The following is a 26,515-nucleotide window of genomic DNA, read 5'->3' on the forward strand; positions in this document are numbered from 1 at the left end:
AATGAATTACCACTGTAGATTAGAAATAAATAGGCCTATATCAATTTTTTTCTCCTATAATTATTATTATTATTATTATTATTATTATTGTTGTTGTTATTAATATGATTATTATTATTATTAATAATAATATTATTATTTTGCGTTTCCTTTTTTTAATAATTCCAATAGTTTTGAATGTTGAATGAATGTGTCCTTCCCTTTTTTTACCGCTTGGTGGCACTGTTGCTTTGTTTGTCCATTGCTCGCTTTCAACAATAGAGTGAAGGGGAAGTCGTCTTTGAAACTTGACATCTTCTGTTTGTGCCCATGTTATCATATCAGGTTGCCTTAAAATAGGACACACGCAGATGTAGATTAATTTCACCAAATATTATTATGCATCAAGCAAAAGCCCTGTTGGTTTTGGACAGTGATCCACATCCTGATAGTGAGGGAATCAATGGCTGTCGCCTGTCGAATACCAAAGAAAAGTCATATTGGCCAATGTAAGAGGAGAGTTGTATAAAATATAGACTTAATACAATATGGATTAGTTCTGTTCATGCATGACTTGTTGCTGTCCAACATGGGCTACTCATGTAACGCCGACGTTCCACCACTAGGGGTCAACCGTTGATCACAACGAGACACTACTGAGCTTCAAATCAAAGTGGGAAAAGTTCAAATCCACTAAATAAACTTTCAGTTGAGAGCTGGATCAATAGTAATATTGATTTTTCAGGGTTGAATAGAAGGACTGAATTGAAATTAGAATAATTTAAGTGTTGCTGTCATGCCTCCTTTGTCTCAAGAGAAACCAATCAAGGGGAATTTAGAGGCACTCCTTTTTAAATTATCATGAGTGCAGGTTTATTTACATGCAAATTGTAAAATATATTTGATATTTGGTTGAAAAGACATAACCTCAAAGGAAAAGAAAAAGTAGGCCCTCCGCGGGTCACGTGTCGCCTACACTGTTTGGTACCAGAAACCGAACCAACCATCATCAGCAAACTTTGTTTTATGTGAATTAATGTGAATGTTTTAGGTTCAATCTTTAGTCTATAGTGATCCAGGTTAAGACACATTTCCGTCCTAAAGTCTGACTTGGTACTTGAGTGGAAGATGAATGCAGGCGGGTGACCTTGATTTTTGTTAGCTTTTATGAAATAAACCAATCAAAATGTTCACGCTGGTTGCTGCGTAAAACCTGCGTCACCAATGCATTGGTGTCTTTGAACGTCTCCTCAATTAGCATCCATTCTTTATATAAAAAAACACTCATTAAGCCGCAAACTGCCGATGCCCACTCATCAAGTGGACCCGGTGGTTCAGGTGCGTCCGGAGAAGCGTGGTTCGGGCTCTGCTCACTTTTGACAGAAAGAACCAAGACGGCGGGAGAGAAAGTGAGTTGGGGACGAAAGAGTGGGAGGGTGGGAGATCCCTCCCCCCTCTCCCCCCGCCAAATGTCTCGATGGATCCACTCCTTCATAACCCCACTCTGCTCCAGCCTCGCGTAGATGACCAAAGTCTCCAAACCGGACCGGGACTCTGCTCACACGGCCGCAGGGTGACAATGTGAGAGCACATCACACATTTCACTCTTCACCCGCTGCTTTGTTTTACCCAGCGTGTTAGTGAAAGTCAGAGTAGCCCAACACCCCTCCGGAGGACTTGGCTTCATGTGAATGTCTGCCGGTGTCCCAGCGCGGCGCGCTCATGATGCCATGCCGCGCAGTCACACGGGCGACGAGAGCAGCGGCGCCGGACTCTGGCTGAAGAACTCGGCGGGAAGCCGGGCGCAGGACTACGCACTGAAGGATGTGGAGTCGGGGCGGAGGACGATGAACAACGCGGTGCGAGTCGGGGACGGTCTCCTGTCCCCCGCGACGGCAGGTGCGATGGGAGCGGAGAGGAAGCAGGGCGCCCGGCTCAGCCTGCTGGGGAAGCCGCTGATCTACAGCGCGCAGAGCGGCCGCAGGAACGCGAGCTACCGGCGGCTCCAGAACTACCTGTACAACGTGCTGGAGAGACCGAGGGAGTGGGCTTTCATCTACCACGCCTTCGTGTGAGTACTTACACCTTTAAGCATCGTGCTGGAAGCCATGTGAAAACTTTTTTCTTGTTTCATTCTTTTCAACTGAGTGTTTTATGACATTGGACCATTTGAAGCAGATCTAGTAATTCAAAGAATGTCCTTTTTCTGTAAGCAGGTATACAATAGAAACATGTCATTGATTTTTGAAAATCAAACAAATCATCTGTTGGTCACCTGAGTATGACCAACTAGGGTCATGATGCACACACACAACACAAGTTGGATGTGGTTTCTAAGGCAGAACTTCATGTTTCTGTGGAAACACTCACTCATTCACATTGTGTGCAAATGCATACAAACCTGCAGACATGCATAGAAACATATTTTCTGACCCCTTATGTTATTATTTTTGCATGTTGGTGGTTAAGATGTCGTGGCTGTGACTATTATTGACCCGTTTTCATTGACCTGATTGATCCATCCATCGCTGTTTGTCTGTAGCTGAATCACCTGTTGCTCCACTGCAGTTTGCAGAAAACAGCAGATCCTGAGCCAGAATTGAATTAAGAGTGAAACACGTGTGTTTGTGCAGATATTTGAAGGTGAACTTTAAAATGCACACCCGTGTGACATCGCAGACCTTCTGGTGTGATTTACAGACTGTGTGCAGTATTTGCAGAGTGCTGTATCAGGAGCAGTCTCCTCCTAATCTCTACCGAACACTGGAAGCTCCAACAGATTTGGGGCTCTCAGAGAAGGTCAACAAGCTGTCAACTGAAAAGGTTTAATGTATTATCAGCTGCTACTCCTTTGCATGATTTCCAATCTTTCATCACCGGTTTGGACAGAGTCTGGGAAAAATCCTGGAGGGACTGTTTTTTTTTTTTTTTTTCAAGCAGACACTGTTTCAGTTCTTAAACTCAAAACAGCCTTGACAACAGCTTGGTTCTCTCTGGTGTGAAATGGCTCCTTTATGGGCAAAATATCTGCTTTTATGTGGAAAAAAAATATCTATTTCCTCTTTCTTCATGCCGTTTCAATTAACCAATTTGCAGATTATTGTTAACATCCAGCTTTCCCGGTTTGTGTCTAAACGAGCAGGATTTGTTTGTCTTCTGCCTGATGCTGTTTGTGTCCCAAGGGTGTCTGTCAACATGACACTCTCTCTTCCTCTTAAACTGTGTGAATCCACGACGGTTGCTATCTTGGCTGTTGCACTTTTGCTCTGCTGTTTCTGCGCTACACAGCCAGGAGATAACCTGTCAATCACAAAGTGGAGGCAGTGCTGTTACTTGATGGAGTTGTGGTTTTCGTGAAGTGGCGCTCTCTTCTGTGTCGGCGGGAGGAGTCGATGCTCCCCTTAACTAATTATGTTTTCTGTTTGTTAGAAACACCCGGCGTTGTAAAACACATCCTATGAGGATATTTCAGAGTGGCAGATAGATAGATAGATAGATAGATAGATAGATAGATAGATAGATAGATAGATAGATAGATAGATAGATAGATAGATGCACATGTGACAGGTTATTCCTTATTATCATACCCATACATTAACACAGCTGTGGTTATTCCAAATGAATACACACTTTTTTTTTTACCTCACTTTCTGCATATCTGTCCATCTTTATGCAACATATGCATGGATCAATGTCTATCCTCCACACATACTGTACAGCAGTATCCCACCCAACCCAACCACACCCCTCCTCGTTTCCAACAGTCTCGTTGGAAGAGGAGCGCTGTGAGAAGGAGGAAGTGGAGCTGTCAGAGGAGGGGCTGCCAAGCCGGATGTTGACGTTTTATTTGCTCAGGCGGGACAGCTGAGGTCGCGGGGGTTAAGTAGTTACATCTGCTCCCAACCGCGACCTTAAATAAACTGTTAAAGTGAGATAAAGAAAAACATCATTGAGGACCAATTGGAAGAAAGCACCGGTCGGTTTTGAGGATTCAGATGAAAATCCTAGATATGTCAGCTGTACACATGACTGTGTGTCAGTGCAGTTTGATGCATATTTAATACTGTGGTGGTGCCTACCGGTGCAAAAAACCCACATTTCCTGTGTGCGTCGTTCCCTATTTGCAAGTTAATAATTTAGATGTGGTAAAGCAGAGCCATGTCAGTGATGATACATACAGCACCAGCATAAGATTGACTCGGTCAGTAATTGGGGAGAGGTTTCTTTTTTTCTCTTCTCTATGGATTGAAAATCGACTGGATGTAAGGAAAGCAGGTGTAAAAGAGAGATGGAGGCACAACGGTCACAGTGAAGTGAAGGGTTTGTGTTGTTGAAGTCAACTTCAACTAGACCCGACTCAGACTTTGAGGTGCGTTCCTGGAAAGTCAGAGGCTTTCGTTCAGTCTCACAGTCAAATCCCAGTGCTTGAGGACATTTGGACCCCTATGTTCTGCATTTCTTTTTGCTAAGTGAAGCTCTTTTTGACTAATCAAATGAATAGATTTGTCTCTCGTCTCTTAAGACAAGAGCCTGGCTGATGTTTGAATCAAACTCACTCTTGTAAGTCCGTTGAGGGTTCAGGGCTTAAGGCCGGGATGACAAACTTAATTTCATCCGGGGCCTTAAACCAGCATCATGGCTGCCCTCGCTTTCCCATCTGCCTTCCCGCTGCATCAACTTTTCTTTTCTTGGACAGTTGTTGGTGCTATTCATATTTTTCACTTGGCTAGACTGTCGCTGCTGGAACCGGCTGACACTGAGACTCTGACATCTAGCAGCTGGACGTCTTCAGTCCGTAGGGAACAAAATCAATATGCATTGTGGGACATGTCGTTTATGCACACTATTTCGGTCAAGCAGTATAAAATAATATTTTAAGCAAATCATGCTTTCTCACATGAAATGAGATGCCGGATTCGGCCTTGAGACCTTAGGGGGGGCATTGGGATCGGACCGTAGACTTGGTGATTTCCAGATAATGGAGGTATTTCATGGGAGTGCACACTGCATTGCTGATGATAGAAAAGTATGTTACACTTACATTTGCATACTTTCCAGTGATTGTCCACTTGTTTTTGAATCGGTCTTGGACACATTTTTATGTGTGTTCCTGTGTGTTTGTTAAAGACTTGACATCTCGTGTCATTCTGCCAAAAATACAGCAAACATCATTTGGCCAAGGGGCTATTTCACTGTCTAAGTGGACGGCTGCAATAATGTCTAAGTACCCTATTAATGATCATGTACATTATTAGCTCGTAAAAGCACAATTGACTTCAGTGGAAAACAACGGGGGTCTGAGGCATTTTGTTTTGAAAGCACTTGTTACAGACAGACTCCAAAACAAACTCACTGCAGCAGAGCCTTAATAACCGCCTGTACATCCAACCAATGTTTCAATAAGCAAACGATTCCTTTCCTACACATCCAGAAGAAGCAGAGCATCTTGGGGTTCAGACTCTCTTCGGCGGTCCTTCATTGTGTTCGTGCTCTGCCGTTTCACACTGGACACAAGCTCTGTGTAGATTCAGGAGTTACAAAAACAACTAGAGACCATCTTGTGATGGAATCACACCAGCACCGACACCAAATCGGGCCAGGGGCCTTCATTTTGGGGGCCAGTGGCCCTTTCTCCACTTACTACCCCCTATCTTAGACCACACCCATCTCCGAACTCAGCCTCCGGCTTGATCTTAACTCCATTTCTGTAGTTTTGTGACACACCTATGAAGTTTGGTTACAACGCTAATGTGGTGGGAAAATTGTCTACCGACAGACGGATGGAAACATAAACACCTGGTGAAGTCGTCCAAACCTCCTCTGTGGTACTTCCTGTTACAGCATGTGTCTCCAGGACCATCGTCACATTAAATGTTCCTCATTACATCAATATGTATATTCTTGCCATCCAGAGCTCTTATGTGTTCTCCTATTTGGTTTTAGATACATTCTCTCTTCACGGAGGTCTGTAAGGGTCGGAGGTAGAACAGCTGTGGCTCAGAGGAAGAGCGAGTCGTCCTCCAGTCCACATGTCGACCTGTGTCCTCGGGCAAAATACTGAACCCCACATTGCACCTGAAGGCTGAGTCATCGGTGATGGGCAGGTGGCACCTTGCATGGCAACCTCTGCCATCTGTGTGTGTGTCTGTGTTGGGGGGGGGGGGGGGGATCTGATGCTCTGGGAGAGAGGATGTGTGCGTACACCCAAATGTAGATTCAACCATAATAAAATATTTGAATATACTAATACACACACACACACATATGGCTGCACACACGTCCTACACACATTCACACGTGATCGGAGATGAACAACCGAAACACAAACAAAGAGAAAGACTGTGATTTATTAGAGAAAAGTTTCCTTTGATCATTTAATTAGTAAGTGGTTATGTCGAAACAGATGCTGCCGTGGTGCGTGTGCGTGTGCGTGTGTGTGTGTGTGTGTCCAGACTCTGCAAACGTGTCAGCAAACAGTTTGACAGCGCTTGTGTGTTAATGTGAGTGCGTATTAGACATGGATGGATGTGATGCATGCTGTTACTCTGTATAGAGTCTCTATAGGAATCCCTGATGGGCTGCAGTACGAATCCAGTGATATGCATTGGAGCTCGCCTCTTGCCAAATAGTGCTCCACACTGAAACACCGCTGGCATTGAGACGCAATCTCTAAACGAGATGCCGTGTCTTGGCCTCATCACGTTTGCAGAAATTGGTTCCAGCCAGTGTACGTTAGGTGCTCCACATGGAAGATGATTCTGTCTGTGTGTTTGCGTGACAGTCGTGCTTCACCCGTCTTCTTCTACGTATTCACCCGACTCTCTTTAGTGCAAAGCCTGACGATGATATATGACATGAGTCGATGTGTCCACGTGTCGTTACTTTTGTGTCCGGGAATGAGTTGTTCGTGTGTGTGTGTGTGTGTGTGTGTGTGTGTGTGTGTGTGTGTGTGTGTGTGTGTGTGTGTGTGTGTGTGTGTGTGTGTGTGTGTGTGTGTGTGTGTGTGTGTGTGTGTGTGTGTGTGTGTGTGTGTGTGAGATTGATTCAGTCACATGGTTTGAGTGCGTCAGTCGTTGATTCCAGAGCCGTTCTGGTACATCAACAAGTATCGCATCAATCCAGCTGACGATATGTCATGAGGCGGATACACGCTTTGTTCTAGTGATCAACCTGAGTCCAGTTTTCTCCTTTAAACACGCAGACGAGTTCAGTGTCTGCGATGCATTAAATGTCCGCTTCAGTTGGCTCTTTAAAGGGAATACCACTTCTTTTCTCTTTTGAAATCACACTGATGAGGATCACACTGTCGCTTTTAAACAACCGGCGTGTTGTTTTCCTGACAGGTGGTCTCTTGTGGTGATGCAGAATGATAACCTCTCTCTCAGCAAATGGGGAAATAGCCAGACAGAGGAAAGGAGCTTCAAACAGGGGAGGTCGCTTCCAACTCCAAAGTTGTCTTCAGGTGTGTTCACACCAAACCCAGATCATACCGGGGACACACCTGACTACGGGCGCTGGTGCCTCTAATTCTACGTTTCTCAACATGGAGCTGCCGGTAATCAGAGTTGGCTTCTCTGTGTGAGTCTGAATATCTGTTGTAAACCTCAACCATTAGCCGAACCTCCCAGCGACTCTGACCCTTAAATCACTTCTTTTCTGCACATGTTGACTTACAGTCTAGTCTGCAGCCCGCCACAGTTTCATGATGAACACTCTTTACAGTGGCTGCTCAGTGTGGGAGGAGCCTCTCCACAGTGAGATCATTTGCTATATTAGGTCAGCTGGGAAAGGCCCGGGTTGAAGGTGGCTCAGGGATATTTACACCCCTCATCTTGACCTCGCCATTTCCCCTCTCTCCCTGTGCAACTGGACAGACTGTCCAGAGTGGGAGGGGCCTCGGGTGATGTTGGCAACTCACCCGACCCGTCTCGGCAACTATTTTTTGTCGGTGTGACATTTTGCTTTCATATCTATACGACGAAAGCAAAAATGTCACAAAATGATACACACTCAATGAACATGAAAACATGTTTTACTAGAGCACATTTATTGATATTTATTATAAATATAGCCTCTTAATTTAGCTCTCAAAGTGCATCAAATTGATACATTTTACTTCAAAATGTACAAAATTGAATTCCTGTCCTCATCTATCCGTCCATTACTGTTGTAGCTCTTCCTGGCCCCGGACTCCTCTCTCTCAGCTCACGCCTCCGTTTGAGATGCTGCTGCTTTTTGTAGCCACGGCCTTTACAGGAGACGACCATTAATTTGAATTAACTGATCAAATCGATTTATCGCCCAGCTCTAGAAGGAGTGCATTTCTTCTGTCTCATGAAAACTCTCACACTTACAACTTTGATCACACTGATTGGCTTTTTGAAGCCCTTCTCCATCATGGAGGGCGGATCAAAAAGCACAGTGATCCAGTTCAATGATCATCAATTGTCATGAATGAAATGCAGTTGATCGTCTCAAGGTCCACTGCACTTAATCCAATCCCCACACTTCCTTTACCGATGTTGATGATGGTATTCCATCAGCTGTCATGAGTGCTCCAGTATTAAACTCGGGGGGGAAAAAACATCTAATGAAGACAAAATTCATGGGAGCACCCGCAGCGTATACATGCACTCCATTCATTCTGCATCCAAACTCATGTTAAATTACTCAGAGTGTTAGCATCGTTTGCAGCCAGCAGTACTCTTTAATATTACCCTGTTTATTAAATCTGAAATGGTAGCAAAGGCTGTTGCACTCTCGGAGAGTATTCAGACTGCAGGTGCATTGCCCCCCCCCCCCCCCCAAAATAAGTCAAATGCACTCAGACGTGAAGAACATCAAAGGCATCCTGAAGAGACTGCACTTTGTTTCCCGAGAACATGGTGACATTTGAGACACCTGAGCACATAAAAGAGTCTGTGTTTAGGTTGAGAGTTACTTTCAGGTAGGGAGGATGTTGGCTAGCACCCAGTGGAAAATACTAAGGAGCCATTAGTTGGGATGAATAGAAAGAGGGCTGCTTGTGTGTGTTTTGTGTGTGTGTGTATAAATACTGTCATTATATGTTCCGGTGTTTGCATGAATAGGTACGGAGTGGTTACCCTGTTAAAGGTAATGTGTGTTTTATGTAATGTCTTCACCGGAGAGCGTAACACAGCACAGACACGGTGTGGATGTGTGTGTCCAGGTCGCTATAATGTCATCCTCGGAAGAACAGCAGGACGGACGGAGGAAACGAGCCAAGATGAAATCACGTCATAAAAGAGAGAGCGTGAAAGAGGATGTTGAACCTTTTCTGTGCAGGAAAACAGGCGTAATCCTTAAGTGTGTTTATTCCATGTGTTCTGGATGAACAACCCGACAGAACGACGTTCCCAGACGACGAAACTGAACCAGAAATGTATTTTTTTACGGACCAAGTGGTTGCAGTTTTAAACAGTTTGATACACTTAACAAACAAAACAAAAAACTCTACAAAACTACATAGTTGGATTTCGGCAACAAAACTACTTGGTTGGGTTTACAAAAAAACACAGCATGGTTTGGCCTAAAATGACTATGAAATTGGAACAAAACAAAAATGCACCAAAAGTACTTGGTTTGAACGGGACACTAACAATAGTCTCCTGGGTTAAAGTCCTGTGTTTTTGACCTGTCCACCACCCAGACCCCCTCACTATGTGGATTTCCACACACTCGTCACACCCGAAATCTAATTCCCAAAGCATTTTGTGGGAACATAATTTTTAAGAGATCAGGCTGGGATGAGGCAACTATCCCTGATTTGTAATGAATAAAACGACACTTAGTGTCATCATATCATAAGTATTTCATAGGCAGCTCTGTATGCAAGATATGTAAAGATGCAAGTACAGATTTATAAAAAAAAACATACAAGTTCACTCATGGAAATGTCAACTCCAAGATATTTGCATATGAAGCATTTTTTACTCAGAGTTTGTAGTGATGTGGAAAACGCTCACCTGCTCCCATTTAATCTGAATCTCTGCAAGATATTCCACAAATTACCTTTCACTTTTATGAGATAGGAAATCCATCAGGGTTAGCCCTTTAGTCGCGTTATGATTATGAGGTAATCAGCTCCTCCAGGAAGCCGCAATAGTCACAATTAACTCAATCCATGTGAATTATTTATGCACACGCTTGCAATTAAATCCAATCTCTGCATCTTTTCAGTAAATGTCTGAAATAAGGTGTTAGCTGGTAGTGTGGAGATGTCCAGGTGATCGTCTGAAAGTTTCATTCTTGCTGTTTGTTGTATATTATATCATTTTCAGTAAATATCAGTGTGTTTTCTGTTTAAAAAGTACAAATGTCGGAAGAGATCAAGTACAACTCAGCCATCGGTGAAGTGTCTACGTCTCTGGATCAACAGCTGATCGCTTGTTAGGACACTGTGTCTCTCTCTCTCTCTCTCTCTCTCTATCAAACGCTTGTTAAACCCAAAGTTACATTTCATTTCCACTTAATGAAAGTTATGTTCCGTGACTCCCGTCATGTGGTGCATTCAGTGTTCGCCAGCCACACAGCTTTTTCTTCACAATCAAATAATATGTTTCATATTCCAATGTCTGTTGTTTTTTGCTGACAGCCCCAGTGTGTGTTGTGAGTGATAAAGACAACAGTTTAGGGACAAAGGGACTGAAAAAACATGGTGTGAAAGCTTTATGAAAATATCCAGTGATGAGTCGACGGACAGCATGCGTGTGAGGTCGAGGAGAGACAATGTCCTTCATTCACAAATAAAACAGTTTGTTAGAAAATGTTTCTACTGCCGAGGCTTCATGGGGAAGCTACTCAGAAGAGCACAACAGTGAGATGAAATCTTGGGGGGCAGGATTTGTTTTGAAAGTCTTGTTAAGTTGCATTCAATGACACTCCAGTAGCATTCCTAAAGCCCCAGATTATTCTTATTAATCATACTGATGATTAATGCATGAGTCAGTACGTCCCTCCTACTGAAGTTCCACAAAACACACGGTATTGTTCTGCAGTTTAAACCTTCACTGTCTCCACCGGGAATGCCCAGAATGCAAAGAGCGTCCGGTTTCATTCCACAAACACGCACCACGTATTCTCCTGGATATTCCTCTGGTAAGTACACTTATGAGAACATCGGAGGAAGTGATCAAACGGGGAGAGATTTGATGAAGGATCAGATCGGCTTGTCGCTTTCATCAGTCGGAGCTCACTGGTGAGAAGGTGTGAGATCAGAGGGGACCGCTGACAAATATGCTGTGACATCCGAGCAGGTCACACAGGAAGTGTGTAGGTCGTAGGTAGGCCTGTGGGTGTGTGGGTGTGTGTGTAGTGTATTCATGGTTGTCAATTACTAGTTGTGTGTTTGTTGTGGAGAGGTTTTGTAGGCAACAGGCGATGATGATGATGATGATGATGTGTTTGTTCAGTATTGGTTTAACGCACAACCACTGTTGCACAGCATGTCCTACTAGTGTGTGTGTGTGTGTGTGTGTGTGTGTGTGTGTGTGTGTGTGTGTGTGTGTGTGTGTGTGTGTGTGTGTGTGTGTGTGTGTGTGTGTGTGTGTGTGTGTGTGTGTGTGTGTGTGTGTGTGTGTGTGTGCGCGCTTGTTAGTCATCCGGCAGCCCTCTCGTCCATCAGCGGAGGTGCCAGTTTGCTGAGCAGACTCCAGCGCTGATGGATGGAGACAAGCTGAGCTCGTCCGTCCTGCTGCCCACACAGAGTGCACCGCTGCTGGGTTTGCGTCCCCCCCAGCCTCCCCTGCTCCTCCGCAAACACCTCAGACGCTATACCCTGTCAGCTCTCTGAACGAGAGCGCGACTCAAAAGCACACACCCAACATGTGACGCAGGAATACACACGTGCAATTTGCACGCGCTCGGTCGCGTCGCTCCACACACAGTCCAAGTTGTATTATCAGCTAAAGGTAATCGAAGAACAGAATGCCTGGTTCACACATGGCAGGCTCCCTGCTGGGGTTTTCCTGAGTAGCTAGTAAAAAGCGGATTCCTAGAAAGTGGGTTGTTGACCTTGGCATTCAGCCTTTCATCCATTAAGGTTTAAAGTATTTTAACATCCTTGTGTGAAGTGAAAATCAACTATGTGCATGTGTTTCACAGAGGAAGTGAAGGTGTTTGTTGGGTTGTTGTTCAGGTTGTTGTAGTGTCATAGGAAAAGAGAAATGAAGTCAATACAAAATGTGGAAATATAAAGACAAATTAGGTTTGGTTTCTTTATTAGTACCCGAGGCTACATTTGTGCAGACAGTTTTCATCAGTCCATGGAGACAAACAAATAGTCTCAAACATTCCAATGTCAGACATCAATAGAGCATAGTACAGCTATGACAAGTGCTTCACCCCCATAAACCCAGAGACAGGAGCCTGAACTAATCAGTGTTTCCATGGATGAGGTTCATCCCTCGTACCAGTGATGTTTAAAAGCTGCAGGTCCAAAACTATCTGTGTAGCGCTTGGTTGTTCCCTTAGGAAGTAACAATACAAAAGGATTTTCACATGTATTTGTTAATTTATTTCTGTATGTATTTACATATTTTTAAAATATATGTAATTCTTTTCTATAATGTATTTTATTTATTTCCATCCCTATCTTCTTCCTTATTCTTTTCCCTGCTGTTCTTCCTTTGTCTTACGTACTACCCAATTCACAGAGAATGGATTGCAACCTATCTTCATGTCTCAAGGGCTGATTCACTAAAAGATGTTGCGCTAATGATATTAAAGCGTGAACATGGTAATAAAGTTTTGCAGCTGAGTGCAATTTGCCTGAGAGAGGGAGAGAGAGAGGGAGAGAGAGGGAGGGGGAAGAAATAACAACCTTATTCTCCATCATTTGTATGTATTTTCAAAAATGGCATGTAGGGAAAATCCATTACTTTGAGCACAGCTTTAGGGTCCCTTCGCCTGCCTAATCACTGCCTCCATGATCAGCGAAAGTTATCAAGTTCCCACCAGCTCTCTGAAGATGCTAATAATTCACTGTAACTGCGTGAGGCTATTAGCGCTGTATGTGAATTGGAGTGTTTTGCCAATGAGGCTCATTTGCATAGAAATGGGGCCAATTTTGCACTAAATATCTGAATATTGCCTCATTTACATACATGCAAACAGTACAGCTGTGTAGTTTGCATGGTATTAAATGAGAGGCTTACTTTGGCAGCCCAGATAAATGTGCATTTCACCCTTTTGTGGTGCTTTGAGTTTCTTTTTGACTTAGTTGCACACCTTTAGCAGCCATGCAAGCTGCACGATCCGTTTGTGAATTCGCCCCTCTGAGTGGAAACGATTTCCTCATCTGACTCTAATCGAGAGCAAATCAGGGTGTTCCCAAAACAGCTTCTTTACAGATCCTGTGCAATTATGCTTAAGTAGAGTAAATGTAGTTGCTTACTTTACACGACGGATGCACAACACAACAGCTGCTCTGTAGCCCCGGAGACATCTGATTCAAATATAGCGAGTGTTATCAGTCTGCTCTCTGCAATCCTGGAAATATATATGAAAAACAAAGAGCAAACATAGGAGCCAGCTCAGCCCCACACATAACCTGAATAATTCATCTTGGTAGTTATACACATCTATTCCCAGGTGAGTGAGACTGTACGGACAGGTGTTTGCTTCGTCAGCGGGTCTCTGTTTGTTGAATATCTATGGCGGTCTGGACTATTGGTCGAACAAAACAGACAGTTTAAAGGCGTCTCCATTGTGAACCTGCATTGAGTATTCTTTATAACATATTGACGTTTTCTAGACTAATCACAACTATATAGCCAAGGTGACACTGGCCGATTCCCATTTCCAGAGTACGTCCCCCGACACACTGTGGTGCTGTGAGCTGCGAGTCGGCGGCCCGTCAACAGGTGATCGTTTCTTTCATTAGTTCTTACACATGTAATCAAAACGAGCTCCACACGTGAGACCCATGCATGTAGGACCTGCAAATGTATCTAGTCTGGGAGAGGCCATAACAAAAAAGCATATAACCTCTGAATCTAGAGTCTATTATTTATAGTCGTACATAATACAGTACAGCTTTTATGCCAATCAGACCAGTGTTGTGTGTTTCCTGCAGCTCTGCATCAAAATCCAATCCGCCGGAGTCTGAAGAAGACCTGGCTATTGTTCAGATACTTGGAATTCAATTAGATACTTTTTTCGATACTTTGTGTGATTGAATATTTATTTAGTTTACTATTTCTATAGATGACTATACCTAATTTCTCTATTATATGTAAAATTGTCTATGATAAAATTGTCAGTCTCATTGTGAATGACAAGAGGTTCATTGAGTTCATTGTTAACCAACAACAGAAATGAATCACTCATTCTGCCACCCCACCAAACTCGGTTCTCAAGTTTCACACTTTAATGGTCCTTTCAATATTTATCGGCTGCTTTTACAACTATGTACTATCAGTCACTTTTCTAAATCTAGGTGAACCGCTTCAAATTAAATCCTCCACACAGCCCTTATTTAAAAAGAAAATCTGTCACTTTAACTTTTCTCCGCTTCTATGACAACGGTGCAAGTACCGTTTTCCTCAAAGTTTTTTGGTATCGGGGAAGGATTGGCAAAATTCGGTCGGCGCCTGATGGCACCATTTTTCAACCCTCAGCGAAGAAGAGATGGAGAGATGAGGGACAGGGTTGAGAGGAAAGGAAGCCCAAATTGTACAAAATGAAGTTAACACATGGAAGATGGAGCTAATGTGGGCGTGCGAGTTGGCTTTGCCTTATAGTGTGAACACATTAGGATTCCTCTGATAGAGGTAGAAACAGGAAGAGCTTTCCTCTGGAGCCAGAAGTCAGGCTCCAGCAATCTGTCAGCTCGTCTCATCCATCTGTGCCGTTTATCTGTCGTATCGGACGTTTCGCATACAGACGAGATGCTTTGAAAGCAGCAAATGAACAAAACCAGTTTTCTTCCGACAGGTTTCCCCCAAGACGTCACTCTCCCTCTCTTCCTCCGCTCTCTGTTGCCGAATCTGTTGTGAATCAATGTTCCTTTATTGCCCTTGAAAGATGTCTGTTTTGCTGTGGAGGCGTCAGACCGTTGCCGCCCTTTGAAGTGCTCTGAGTGAAGAATCATGGGCATATGTGAAAGTTTAATGAAACTGACTGAGGCAAGCTACGTTTTCCTTTCTTTCTTTTTTTTCATCTTTTATTAAAAGCGATCAGCAGCAGGAATGTGTCCTTCTCGGAGAGCGTTTCCCCCGAGGAGCGTGAGCGCTGTCCATCATCTGCTCCTCTTTGTTTACTGAGTGGGGAATCTTTATTGTCTCGACATCAATGAGTCCCGCTTGTCTGTTGGACTGTCGTGTCATGATTGAAGTCGAGAGAACGATGCATCACATTGATGCATTCCAGCCCCCTTTAAGAGACCCTGAACGGCCCCAAACACATATGAGCTGCCACAGTGTTTACTTTTGCTTTGTTTCAACATCCACTACATTGGATTGTTTTCTGAGCCAAAAGCACAAAATGACCATAATCCCAACCCGGTCTCACGCCAGTGGAATAGTTATGACATGAAATCTATTGGTTTTCAATTGTCCATTTTCTTTTTCCGTGTCGCTCAGCATTAAAACAATGCCAATGGAAAGTCAATTAGGATCCTTTTTCCGTGGTGGACAAACAAATTCAACACATCCATGCAACATCCAGAGCTCGGGATAAAGTATTAAATAATGAGACTACTTATGGGGGGGGGGGGGTGAGTCCGACAGCACAGGACTTTCAACCATGGTCCCTGTTGGACGGCGTTTGTCCTAAAGTTGTGAAGTGAAAGTTGCCGACAAGAGAAAGAAAATCTGATTGAAATACATTAGTTTGAAAGTCGTGTTTAACGTAAAAAAAAATAGAATCATGACTATGTCACAAACTGCCATGAGTGTTAATAATGCACATCTCTATTGTGTGTGTCTCTCCTGTATGCAGCATCTTTGTAGTTGGTATAGATTTGTGTTGACTCTTAATAAAGCTCTCACTATTGCAAATATGCTAAATAAATATTTCTATGATTATTATTGTAAGTAAATATTAGAGAATATGCACATAGGTTTTAGGCTCCTTTCACACTCTGAGGCAATTCCTTAATGTTTATTTTAATGGCCATAAATCTGAATTTCAAGCTTATAGTTTGTGATTAAACCCTTTTGATATTGTGGAGGACTTCGTATCAGTCACTTAGACGTCCCTCCTTTCCTGCATAAATCTATTAATTTAAAGTAGATTTCCATTACATTCTGTCTTTTACAACAATGCTTGATTTAGCACAAACATAAATAAATGTAAAGGGGACTTTGGGAGGAGGAAGTCACATCTTCTTTGACCACTGTTGCAATTCCTACTGGGTACCAGTAGAGGTTGATTGAGGTCACGGATTGACCTGTTTGCTCTCATGAGACTTCATCAGATGGAGTTTCCATCTGAGCAGGTTTTAGTTTGTTAGGTAGGTGTGTGTGTGTGTGTGTGTGTGTGTGTGTGTGTGTGTGTGTGTGTGTGTGTGTGTGTGTGTGTGTGTGTGTGTGTATGTATGTGTGTGTTTGAGAGATTTCCAAGTAAGCTATGTTTGACTGATAAAATGTCACTCCTGTTTATTTCCTCTGCAAATATTCAACGATGTATAAAAATGGCTCAGCTCTCTGTACTTTGGAATGTATTTGTGTACATGTATACAGACGTGTGTGTGTGTGTGTGTGTGTGTGTGTGTGTGTGTGTGTGTGTGTGTGTGTGTGTGTGTGTGTGTGTGTGTGTGTGTGTGTGTGTGTGTGTGTGTGGGTGGGTGTGTGTGTGACATGACCACATGACATTGCAATAAAACAAGTTTGCACCCAACGTACACGTTAGCAACTAGAGCTTGTAGAGGGATCGAGCGACGTTCCGCTGCATGAAAAGTCCTCCATGTGTTATTTGTGTGTGGCAGGCTGTGGGATGGGATGAGGCGAGAGAATGTCCCTGTGAATGCACGTGTGTGTGTGTGTGTGTGTGTGTGTGCGCGCGCGTGCGTGCGTGCGTGCGTGCGTGCGTGCGTGCGTGCGTGCGTGCGTGTGTGTGTGTGTGTGTGTGTGTGAAGCTTCCTCTGCCATGTAGAGTGCGTGTGCAGGCGCTGGGCCCAGTCCATTGACGGGAGTCTCTCTAATGTAGAGTGAGTCTCTGTTTTCTCTAAGTAAGCCTCCTCTCAGGCTGCAGCCAACAGAGCAACCAGCCTGACACAACAAGACAGCTGGCTGTTTGGATAACATCACACCTGCTCCGTATGTGAGGGAGGGAGACAAAGACAGACTTTTAATTCTGATTTAAAGCTGGGTCGGAGATGTGTTTTATGAAGTAGTAACTTCATAAAATGCAAAGATGATACGTTAAAAATGATCGACTGGTGAAACATGGGGCGGCACACTAAGCACAGGAAAGCGAATCTCTGTCACCGTGGTTACCTCTGCACCCTCGTTTTCATCAGCAGATCAGTTTTAAATATGGCAGCAGGGCGGAGCAGAAAAGAAGGAGTAGCCACAATTAGCCGTGTGCCCCGCTGTTGTGTGGGAAACTATTCACGCGTTGTTCAGCACAACATCAGATCACAGTTCCTTCCTGGAAAACGTTATTGATTGCCTTCATTATTAAAACAACGTGGCTTTGTTTGGCTGGGCTGTAAACGGACACACCCGCTGCTCTGCTGTTGTGTTTTCCAACTAAGTAGCTGTTTAGACTGAACGGTGAGTTCACATTATGGCACATGTGAAATATTTCATATGAAATGGTGATTTTATATAGAACCTATGAAAGAAATTACAATTCACAGAGAAAGATGGAGAGCCAGAGATTATTCTGTGAACAACACAAACAACATTTAAAGATCCACCCTTTGAGATAAAATATTAAAACCTGTTTGAAGCAAATATTGACAGATAAATAAACACACTCACATAAACTCTGAGAGAGGGAGCAGTGATGGAGGTTATTTGTGAATCTCTGTTCTACACTTGTACATTTATGTATATGCTTAATCACGGTTAATCACACTGTATTTTGTTGTGGGAACAGAGAGATAAAGAAAAGAATGCACCAGAATTTGAAGCCTCTACAAATGGGGATGCACAGGTGTTTTTGTTTTTTTTGTGTTAAGTACAAATACTTAATTTTCAGTACTTGCTGATACCGAGTACTGATAAGAGTAGCCTACTTAATAATATTACAATTCTCTTTGAAAACATTCAACTTTATGTTTTCCTAAAACAAACAGAGCAGAGTTTACAGTAGAGATATGCATAATCTGTGTTCATAATAAAGTGTTTAACAGTGCTGTGAGTTACACGGTTACACAGAAATATTCAAGATAAAAAAAACTCGTCACTTAAAGGGTATGAGTGCTGGTCCACCTTAAAGGTCAGCCCACCTTAAGTGTTTTTACTATCATCTGGCTGACAACTGCTGCAGTGGTGTCGGTGTGTTTGGAACTTAGTAGATTTATGAGGTTGTGTGTTTATTGATTGTTGCATCTTTGTTTTTCTCCATTTTTTCGAACAGCGTTGAAAAAAACTAACTCATTGATTCCACAAATTAATCATCCAGCATTAACGAGTTCATTTTGACAGCTGGAATAAATATTAGAGCTGTCAAAATTAATATAATACACACACACACACACACACACACACACACACACACACACACACACACACACACACACAGTCTCACGGCAGTGACTTCTGCTGATTCTTCCATGGAGTAGAGTTTTCCATGTATTTCAATTAGAAGTATTGCTTGTCCCTGCACGACATTGTGCAAAACCACTTAGTTAGGTTTAGGAAAACCATCACAAATATGTCACTTCACAACAACACTTTGGGAATTTGGTTCAAAGCCGGTCTCGTGGTTGGAAAGTGGTGGTGTGGTTGGCCCCATCCACCTCCTCACCCTACCACCATAAGTAATCTCACTCAGTATCACTAGCTTGGACCATTGCATAGTCACGTATTTCCGTCGCAGTCTCATCCAACAGGCTAGTTTGGCTTTTCCGAACACAACTTCCTATTAATCACACCACCAGCCCTCGTCGATGGAAATGGAAATTACAAAGACATTAGAGTTGAGGCCATTTCCGACAGCAAAAATGCTGCTGTGTGATATTAGTGTACTTCAGATCTGAACAGACATCAGGGTTAGAAACTAATGGATTTGTGAATGCACTCTCCCGTTTTTATGGTCCATTAGACACTTCCCCTCTTTTTTTCCCTTCTTTTTTTTATCTCACTTTTGCGGGAAATGTAGACCTTTTGAGTCTTCTATCTGTGCAGGTTAGAAGCAAACACCGTCATTAAATGTGCCGAGAAATTATCCTGCATTTGTCTGCGCAGGTGTTTTCTGTTACTTACCAGAAGCGTTGCTAATGCATATCAGCTTCTGAGGCAAATTGATTTTCTGAGAAATTGTTGCAGGAACACAATATTACTGCAGAAGCTCCCCATTTGTGTTCAAAGCTGAGCCGCATATTGCTTTGACGTTGTGTAGTAGATTCGGTGTGAGCCAGTAGCTGAGTCCTTATGTGCTTTGTATGGGAAATGAATATATGGATCCTGCAGCAGTTGGAATCTCCACGCAGACGGCACACCAACTGCAGCCTTGACAAAATATGAAACAACAACACGGTAAAGAAGCCAAGAGTGGAAGATGGACTGTTCGGCGACAGTGAAAGGAAAATGGCTCCATCCTCTTCTGTGAGGCCTGCTGCCAGTTTCCAACTGTGGGAAAGAAGTTAAAACACATTTGGTGGTACAAATCAAGAAATGTTCCAGTACACAACAAATGTGGGTTCCCAAAAACTTCCTTAATTCCCCAAAAGATCAAAATAAAGAAACATAATCTCAGAAAAAAAAGATAAGCCACCTTTAACTAAAATGAAACCTGCAACCACAACATTTAACAAAAAGCAAAAGATCCCTCGACTCCCACTAATGCTGAGCCAAATAACAGCGGAGGGACAGAGCTGTGGAGCGTAGGCTAATATCCTCCGATCATGTATGTCATTTGGGCTCAGTTCTGGTTTGTGAAGAAGCGTTTGTGTTCCTGGCCTTCTCTGCAGATGTAAAACCCAACATTGTCTTTGGGAGATGACGACTTCTCTTGTCAGGGTTTTTCCTATCCTGAGATAATTAGGACAAATCTCGTCCCTTCTTCATCTGTTGGGTTGTTGTCCTTCAGCCCCCTCCACGTCTCCTGGGGTACTGGCCTGTCTCCTGGAATCTCCTCCATGCTCTTGACACTGTGCTGGAGGATACATTGACGTGCCATCCTGGATGAGTTGCACTAACTGGGCAACTTCTGTGGGTTGGAGAAACCGCCTCATGCTACCTCTAGTGGTGCAAACACTGCTGAAATTCAAAAAAGACAAAATTCTGCCAGAAAGGCAGAGAACAGAGAAATGGTCTGTGGTCACCACCTGCAGAACCATTCCTTTATAGGGATGTCTTGCTAATTGCCACTCGTTTCCACTTGTGGTCTGTTCCATTTGCACAACAGCAGGAGAAATTGATTCCCAAACGGTGCTGCTTCCTAATTGGACAGGCTGATATCTCTATGACTTGCAGTTACATTATGTTGTTTTAGTGTTACCTTTTATTTTTTGTAGTTTTGCAGTGTAGTTTAATAAGCACACTGACCATACAGTGTTCCTGGTACCACCCCGCCTCATTTTGATCCAGAAAAAAACCCTACTTATGATGCAATTGAGTATCGACGATGTCCTCCGTTAACAGTGAAGGAGCCTCACGATGCAGTGATGCAGTTATTGAGCGCGGCCTGCAGGGATGTTAGAACGAGCAAACATTCGGCCCGGAGACTCACAGAGCTCATTCACCTTGAAGCCCAGCCATGTGTGAATACATGAAATACACACATACCTGCTTGCATAACCAGCCGTGCACACGAGCAGACACACAAAGACTCCAGGCCCCGAATGATCTCATCTTTAGCTCCCGACCGCAATCGATTTTCTATATTTGCAGACCCAGAAACATTTGCAAATATAAATCCAAGCAAACTGTGACTGTGAGACTGCAGCATCTCCACCACGACAGCCAAGTGACAAACACCCCCCCCCCCCCCCCCCCTGTCTCCGGACCTTGTTAAGTAAAGACAGGAGGAGGGGAGGACGACATGTTACAGGGAAGTCGGCGGATACATTTTTCGGAGGTACAGGGTGCAGTCATAGCAGACTCAGCCACATGTTAGATGTTAGAACAGGCACTGAACACAAGACCTGTTCCAGACCTGGACCAGCTCCAACCAGAGGAGATGTGGAAGTCATCATTCGTTTGTCAAAGCATTCGAAGAAGAAGCTCTAAATGTGTGTAGGAACTGTATAGTTGGATGGGTCAACTACAAACACAGGACTTTCACTCAGGAGACCTCTTTTATCAAACTTTACTAATGCTAGCTACGTAACAAACAGTTATTTTAAGTAACACATGCAGTTATTTTAACCCAAACCACAATATTTTCCTAAACCTAAGCAAGTAATTTTGTGGTGTAAGATCCTGTGTTCACATAACATCATTGTCTGAGCACCAGCATCTTTTTTTCATTCTTTCCCAATGAGGAGAGAGCTTACGCTGCCGCCGGGAAATTCTGGTTATAGATGGAAATCTCCAAACTAATCATAAAATCTCGGGAGGAGAAGCTTGTTGTAGTCTGTCTGTCCTAACTTTCCTATGTCAAACAGACACCATGATAACAAAGAGTGAAAATCCCATTAGTGGGAGCAGCAGGGCCGGGTACTGAACCATATGTTGTCAAGATATTGTTCTCATAGAAACATTTTAAAAAGCACTCACAGTGCCTTTTTGCTGAGATGAAGAGCTCCTCGGTGGCTTTCTGGAAACAAGAAACATAAAAAGGAAGTAAATCTGTAGCCCCTTGTAGACAGCCTTTTCGTTGTGGGAGTATTCCGCCGTTATTCTGCCCCGTCGTCACTCTAAACGCTCGCCGAGGCAGAAAGGCGTAACAGAATATTACGCCTCTGAGACAGACTGATCTCATGAATCGGCATGACACGCCAACTCGTATGCCATTATGGCGTTATCACTACGCACAATCGCACCCAAGGGTGTTTATATACGCGCGGATGTGATGGGTCGTTTCGCTAGAGGGTGCTGACAAAAACGCGGATGTGATGGGTCGTTTCGCACACGCGGATAGCTCGAATTGCGTACAGATAACACGCCACTGCCTGTGGCGTGTATATTTACGGAAAGTCATGATGCCACGTTGTCTGAGACGCTAACGGAGGTCGTCACAGAGCCGCATCAGAGGGGAGACGAGACTGCGTTCTATCTAAACGCTCCAAGCACCTGAGATGGAAAAGACGTGACGTAGTTAAGGCGTGTAGATCCGAAGCAGATAGTTTCCGGTAGTTGCTCGTACAAGGCCGCCGTTAAACGCATCGTCATGTTTATGATGCAGCAACTTCACTTGTTGAAGAGTCGTGTAAATATGCGAGACGAGCAAAAGTTCACCTTGCATAGTTGTTTTAATGTGTCGAGCTAATCACATTTCTGACGCTCATTGAATAAGAAAAGCCGGGGTGCTATCTAAACACAGACACCGTTGCGGCTCCGGTTCACGGCATATTTTGATTCGCCTTTCTGCCATTACGGCGGAACGTCTGTCTAAAAGGGGCTTGTGTTGGAAGTTTTGTCCTTTTTTCAAACTTTGCGTAAAAACAAGCGTAAACTGTAGGTTTCCTGTGAAGCCTTAATCTTATTTTGAAAGGACACTACTCATGGAACAAACTATGATGCTTGAGGTTCCACCGTGTCAAGTTTCTGTTTGTTCCAAGTGTAGGACCATAGACATTGAGATCTAATGTCACTACTAATGTCTCCTGCAGCATGATCCAGTTCTAATCTGCTCATCCAGCGTTCACGCAGCATGGCATGCATTTGGAGTGCTTTTCTAAATGCGTCTGATGGGAACATCAGCTTTTAACACGACCAAGTTCAGCACTTCAACATGAGAGATAAGGATCAGGGTTAGATCTGTTGTCCCGGGTCCAATTTTCCAACCGTTACCCCAAAAAGTTTTCCACTCGGAATAAAGTTCAAGCCCAAGCAAAGCCAAGTTGTCTCAGTTGTTTAACCTCAATCAAACTTCTTTCAGTCGCCGAAACAAAGCTAACCTATACTACAGGCGAGGAACAAAAGGAATAGAGAGCCCCGTTCATGTGATTGTCACATATTCCGGTTTGTGGTGGAGGAACACAATGTTCACATAATTCATACTGACAACATGCAATCTGCGCTTCAGGGTTCGTGCTCATTTCTTTATGAGAATTCATTGGAAAAATATGGAAGAGCCTTCACCATAACTGTTACCACAAAAGTGACACAGATGTTCCGGATGCAATGACAGGGCTCAGTGTGTGTGTGTGTGTGTGTGTGTGTCACAGTGGGATGTAGTGTGCTCGTATGTGTTTTTTTGTAATGGCTTTCTCAGTGTCCTCGTGCCACAGAGGCCAAAGAGCAGAACAATGACAAAAGTGTTGGGGAGCTGAAATAAGGAAAACATTTTTTATCCCACCGATTTCAGAATAATTGCTGAAAAACAACATTTGCCGGCCAAGAAATGTCCGTTAAACTCGGCGTCTCTGGCAGCCACTGTGTGTGTGATCGAGTCCGTTTCTGTGTGCGTGTGAAGTTGTAATGCTTTTTCCATTATGAATCATTTTATTATTCATAATTAAGAAAAGCAGTGAGCCTAATACTACAAAGCAAAACAAAAACACCAGTAATACAGCTGGCCCGTAATCCCATTCTGTAATTGGAAGTAGATGAGTGCAGGAGATGAAAGCGTCCATATCGATGGGAGGGAGGAGGGAGGGTTTTAGGTGGTTTGCTGTAAACGCATCATAGAAACATCCCCGTTGAACCCTGTCTGCTGGAAATCATGTTACATTTACATTTACATTTAGGTCATTTAGTAGACGCTTTTGTCCAAAGCGACTTACAATAAGTTCATTTGTCAAAAGAAGGAAACAAAGAAACCACGACGTATCATTGCTGATAAAGTAAGAGCTAAAAATAGAACAAGTATTAGGTCCTCATCTGAGTGAATGTTAATATACAACGCGTAAGCAGAGGGAACACATTGCTTCTTATTGAACATATCTACAGCCTGTCACTGTCAATGTTCTGTATATATTTAATTTCATTCATAACACATTTGCTCCTGGCAGATAAAGCACAAATAACATTTGTAGTATTCTGTATATTGGCAACTCAAAGCAAGACTGAGGTCTTGCATTATAACAATTAAAACAACAAAGCAGACTTGAGGTATGAGGCGGGATGTATTTACTTTTTCCATATTTAATCGCCATTCTGTACTGCCAGAAGTCTTGTACCTTGTATGATCAATTTTGTGAATTTAAACTTCATGAATCGTAAAAAAAAAACTTTGTTTTGCTGAGGAAAAGAGTAGAACACTGTCAGTGAGCGTAAGACAATAATTGAGATGAATATTTAATGCAAACTATTAGACAGGTTTGTAGATGGTCATAGCAATATTCTTATTTATTATATAACGGTAGAATAAACTAAAGTTGATAATCTTCTACAACAGTTTCCTCAAGGTTTTTGTGTTTACCCAGTAGCTCAAACTCCAGTGTTCTTCAGCATCAACACAGCTATTTGCAAGATTTATCAGCTCATTCGATATTATGACACATTTATGAAATGTGCTTTTTGCCAGATTTTATTCTTTTTATTCTTTTTATTCATTCCACATGGAGCTTAGAGTGTTTACTAGCACAATATTAGGAAAATGTGTGATAATGTTGTTGAATATCAAGATAACTATGCTACTTGCGATAAATACATAGATATTAAAGTGTACTCCTGCCTTTCTGCTGCGTTTTGCTAAAATAGAGCACATTGCTTGTTTGATTGAGAATACAATGAAAGGCAATTATTTACAACATTCTTTCATTGAATAATTTGAACTGAACAGGAAAGGCATCAATAAAAACAAGAATGATGGTAACATTTTCTACTGATACTCTCAACTAACTTCCGCCATGTTTAATGCACAAGCATTTGGGTCCGACTCGATGTGAGGTTCCCATCGCACATTGAAGAACTGTTCAGAAGATCGATTCAAAGCGATCACAAACACTGTAATAGGCCTGCTGTCCTCTGTTTTCATGCAGTATTAATCCCGATGGCAGTCAGGTCCTCCATCATGATTTCTCCTGAGGCTCATTATACCCGTCATGCAGGGTTCACTGATGTCTGCTCTCTCCACATACTGTGCAACTGAACAGGTTTATTGGAAATGATCCACTCAGGTGCCTGGCGCAGTCATTACTTATATCGTTCTGCCCTTCTCCAGTGTCTTGGCTGTTTCCATGGCGACACCCAGCCCTCTGAAATCAGAGACCCTCTTCCTGATTCAAGAGTGGGGGAGTCGATTGATTACCACTTGTCTTGTTGGGCGAAGTCTGTGTTTGTGTGCTTGAAAACGGAGCAAACAAACAAATCGATCAATGCACAAGTCAATGAGGAGACAAGGGCACTTCTTTGTGTACTTATTTGAGGTCATTTAGTTAGTTTCAAGTACCCTACCAATTCACAATGCACCAAACTTCATTGAGTTTGCCACGCATTTAGAACTTTGCTACTTGATACTACATTGTTCTTCTCATATGCTCCAGCAGCCATTTGATTTGGTGGTTTATTGAATAAGTTATAAATGTAGTGTAACGTTTTTACGGCAAGTTGTTTGGCCGTCTCTTGAACACGATAAGGGCAACGAAGAACAACACAGAGAACATGAGTGAAACTTAACCAGGACACAACCGGTGATGCTGAGGCTGGATTCAAGGATGAGGATGGTGAGATGGCCAGAGCCTGAGGAGAGGAGGAGGTCGTTGGTGACTTTTAGGAGGCCAGTTCTAGTACTGTGCTGTTAACGAAAACCAGAATCAAATGGCTCAAACAGATCATGGGAGTTGAGGCGGGCTATAAATTGGGTGGCAATGACTCGCTCTAGTATTTTGGACAGAAACAGAAGGTTGGAGACGGGCCTGAAGTTCGTCATCATGTCCAGGTTGAGTCCAAGTTTTTGAGGATGGAGGTGACAGCAGCCAGTTAGAGTTTAGAAGGGTCAGAGTCAGAGCTGATGAGTTGCAGTTATGAGCAGTGAGATGGCAGGGAGACGGTCCTCTGTGAGATGAGATGGGATCGGATCCAGGACACAGGTAGAGGTTTTTCGTGCCTATCATGACGTTGGCCAGCTCCATGGGGGACACTGGGGAAAACTGAGACAGAGGCTGAGTGGTACAGAGAAGACTGTTGATGGTTGAGAAGAGAGCCTTAAGATAGTCTGAGTAGGCTTGGAGATAGACTGTTGAACTGGTTTTCTTGAAAAGTCTTTCCAGCTGTGGCTATGGGCTTTCATCTGGTGGAGTTACCAGGGAGCAGAGTGTGTAAGAGAAACAGATTGGGTTCTAATGGGAGCC

At 43.2% G+C, this 26,515-nt stretch overlaps 1 protein-coding gene across 7 annotated transcripts in view; it reads left to right on the top strand.

Moving 5' to 3' along the window:
* Positions 1-1,451: 1,451 nt before the first annotated feature.
* Positions 1,452-26,515, top strand: part of kcnq5a (potassium voltage-gated channel, KQT-like subfamily, member 5a) — a 103,459-nt gene continuing 78,395 nt past the window's right edge. For 4 of the 7 annotated variants that reach the window (XM_084020820.1, XM_084020819.1, XM_084020818.1 and 1 more), the window contains exon 1: positions 1,453-2,050. In XM_084020820.1, coding sequence (XP_083876946.1) covers positions 1,671-2,050 — 380 coding nt within the window. In that variant the 5' untranslated portion in view covers positions 1,453-1,670. Of the gene's footprint in view, positions 2,051-26,515 lie in introns of all 7 variants that reach the window. The other 3 variants (XM_084020822.1, XM_084020823.1, XM_084020817.1) reach the window with 2 other exon arrangements.

This window comes from Eutrigla gurnardus (genome assembly GCF_963514095.1).
Source record: "Eutrigla gurnardus genome assembly, chromosome: 11".
Taxonomy (NCBI): Eukaryota; Metazoa; Chordata; class Actinopteri; order Perciformes; family Triglidae; genus Eutrigla; species Eutrigla gurnardus.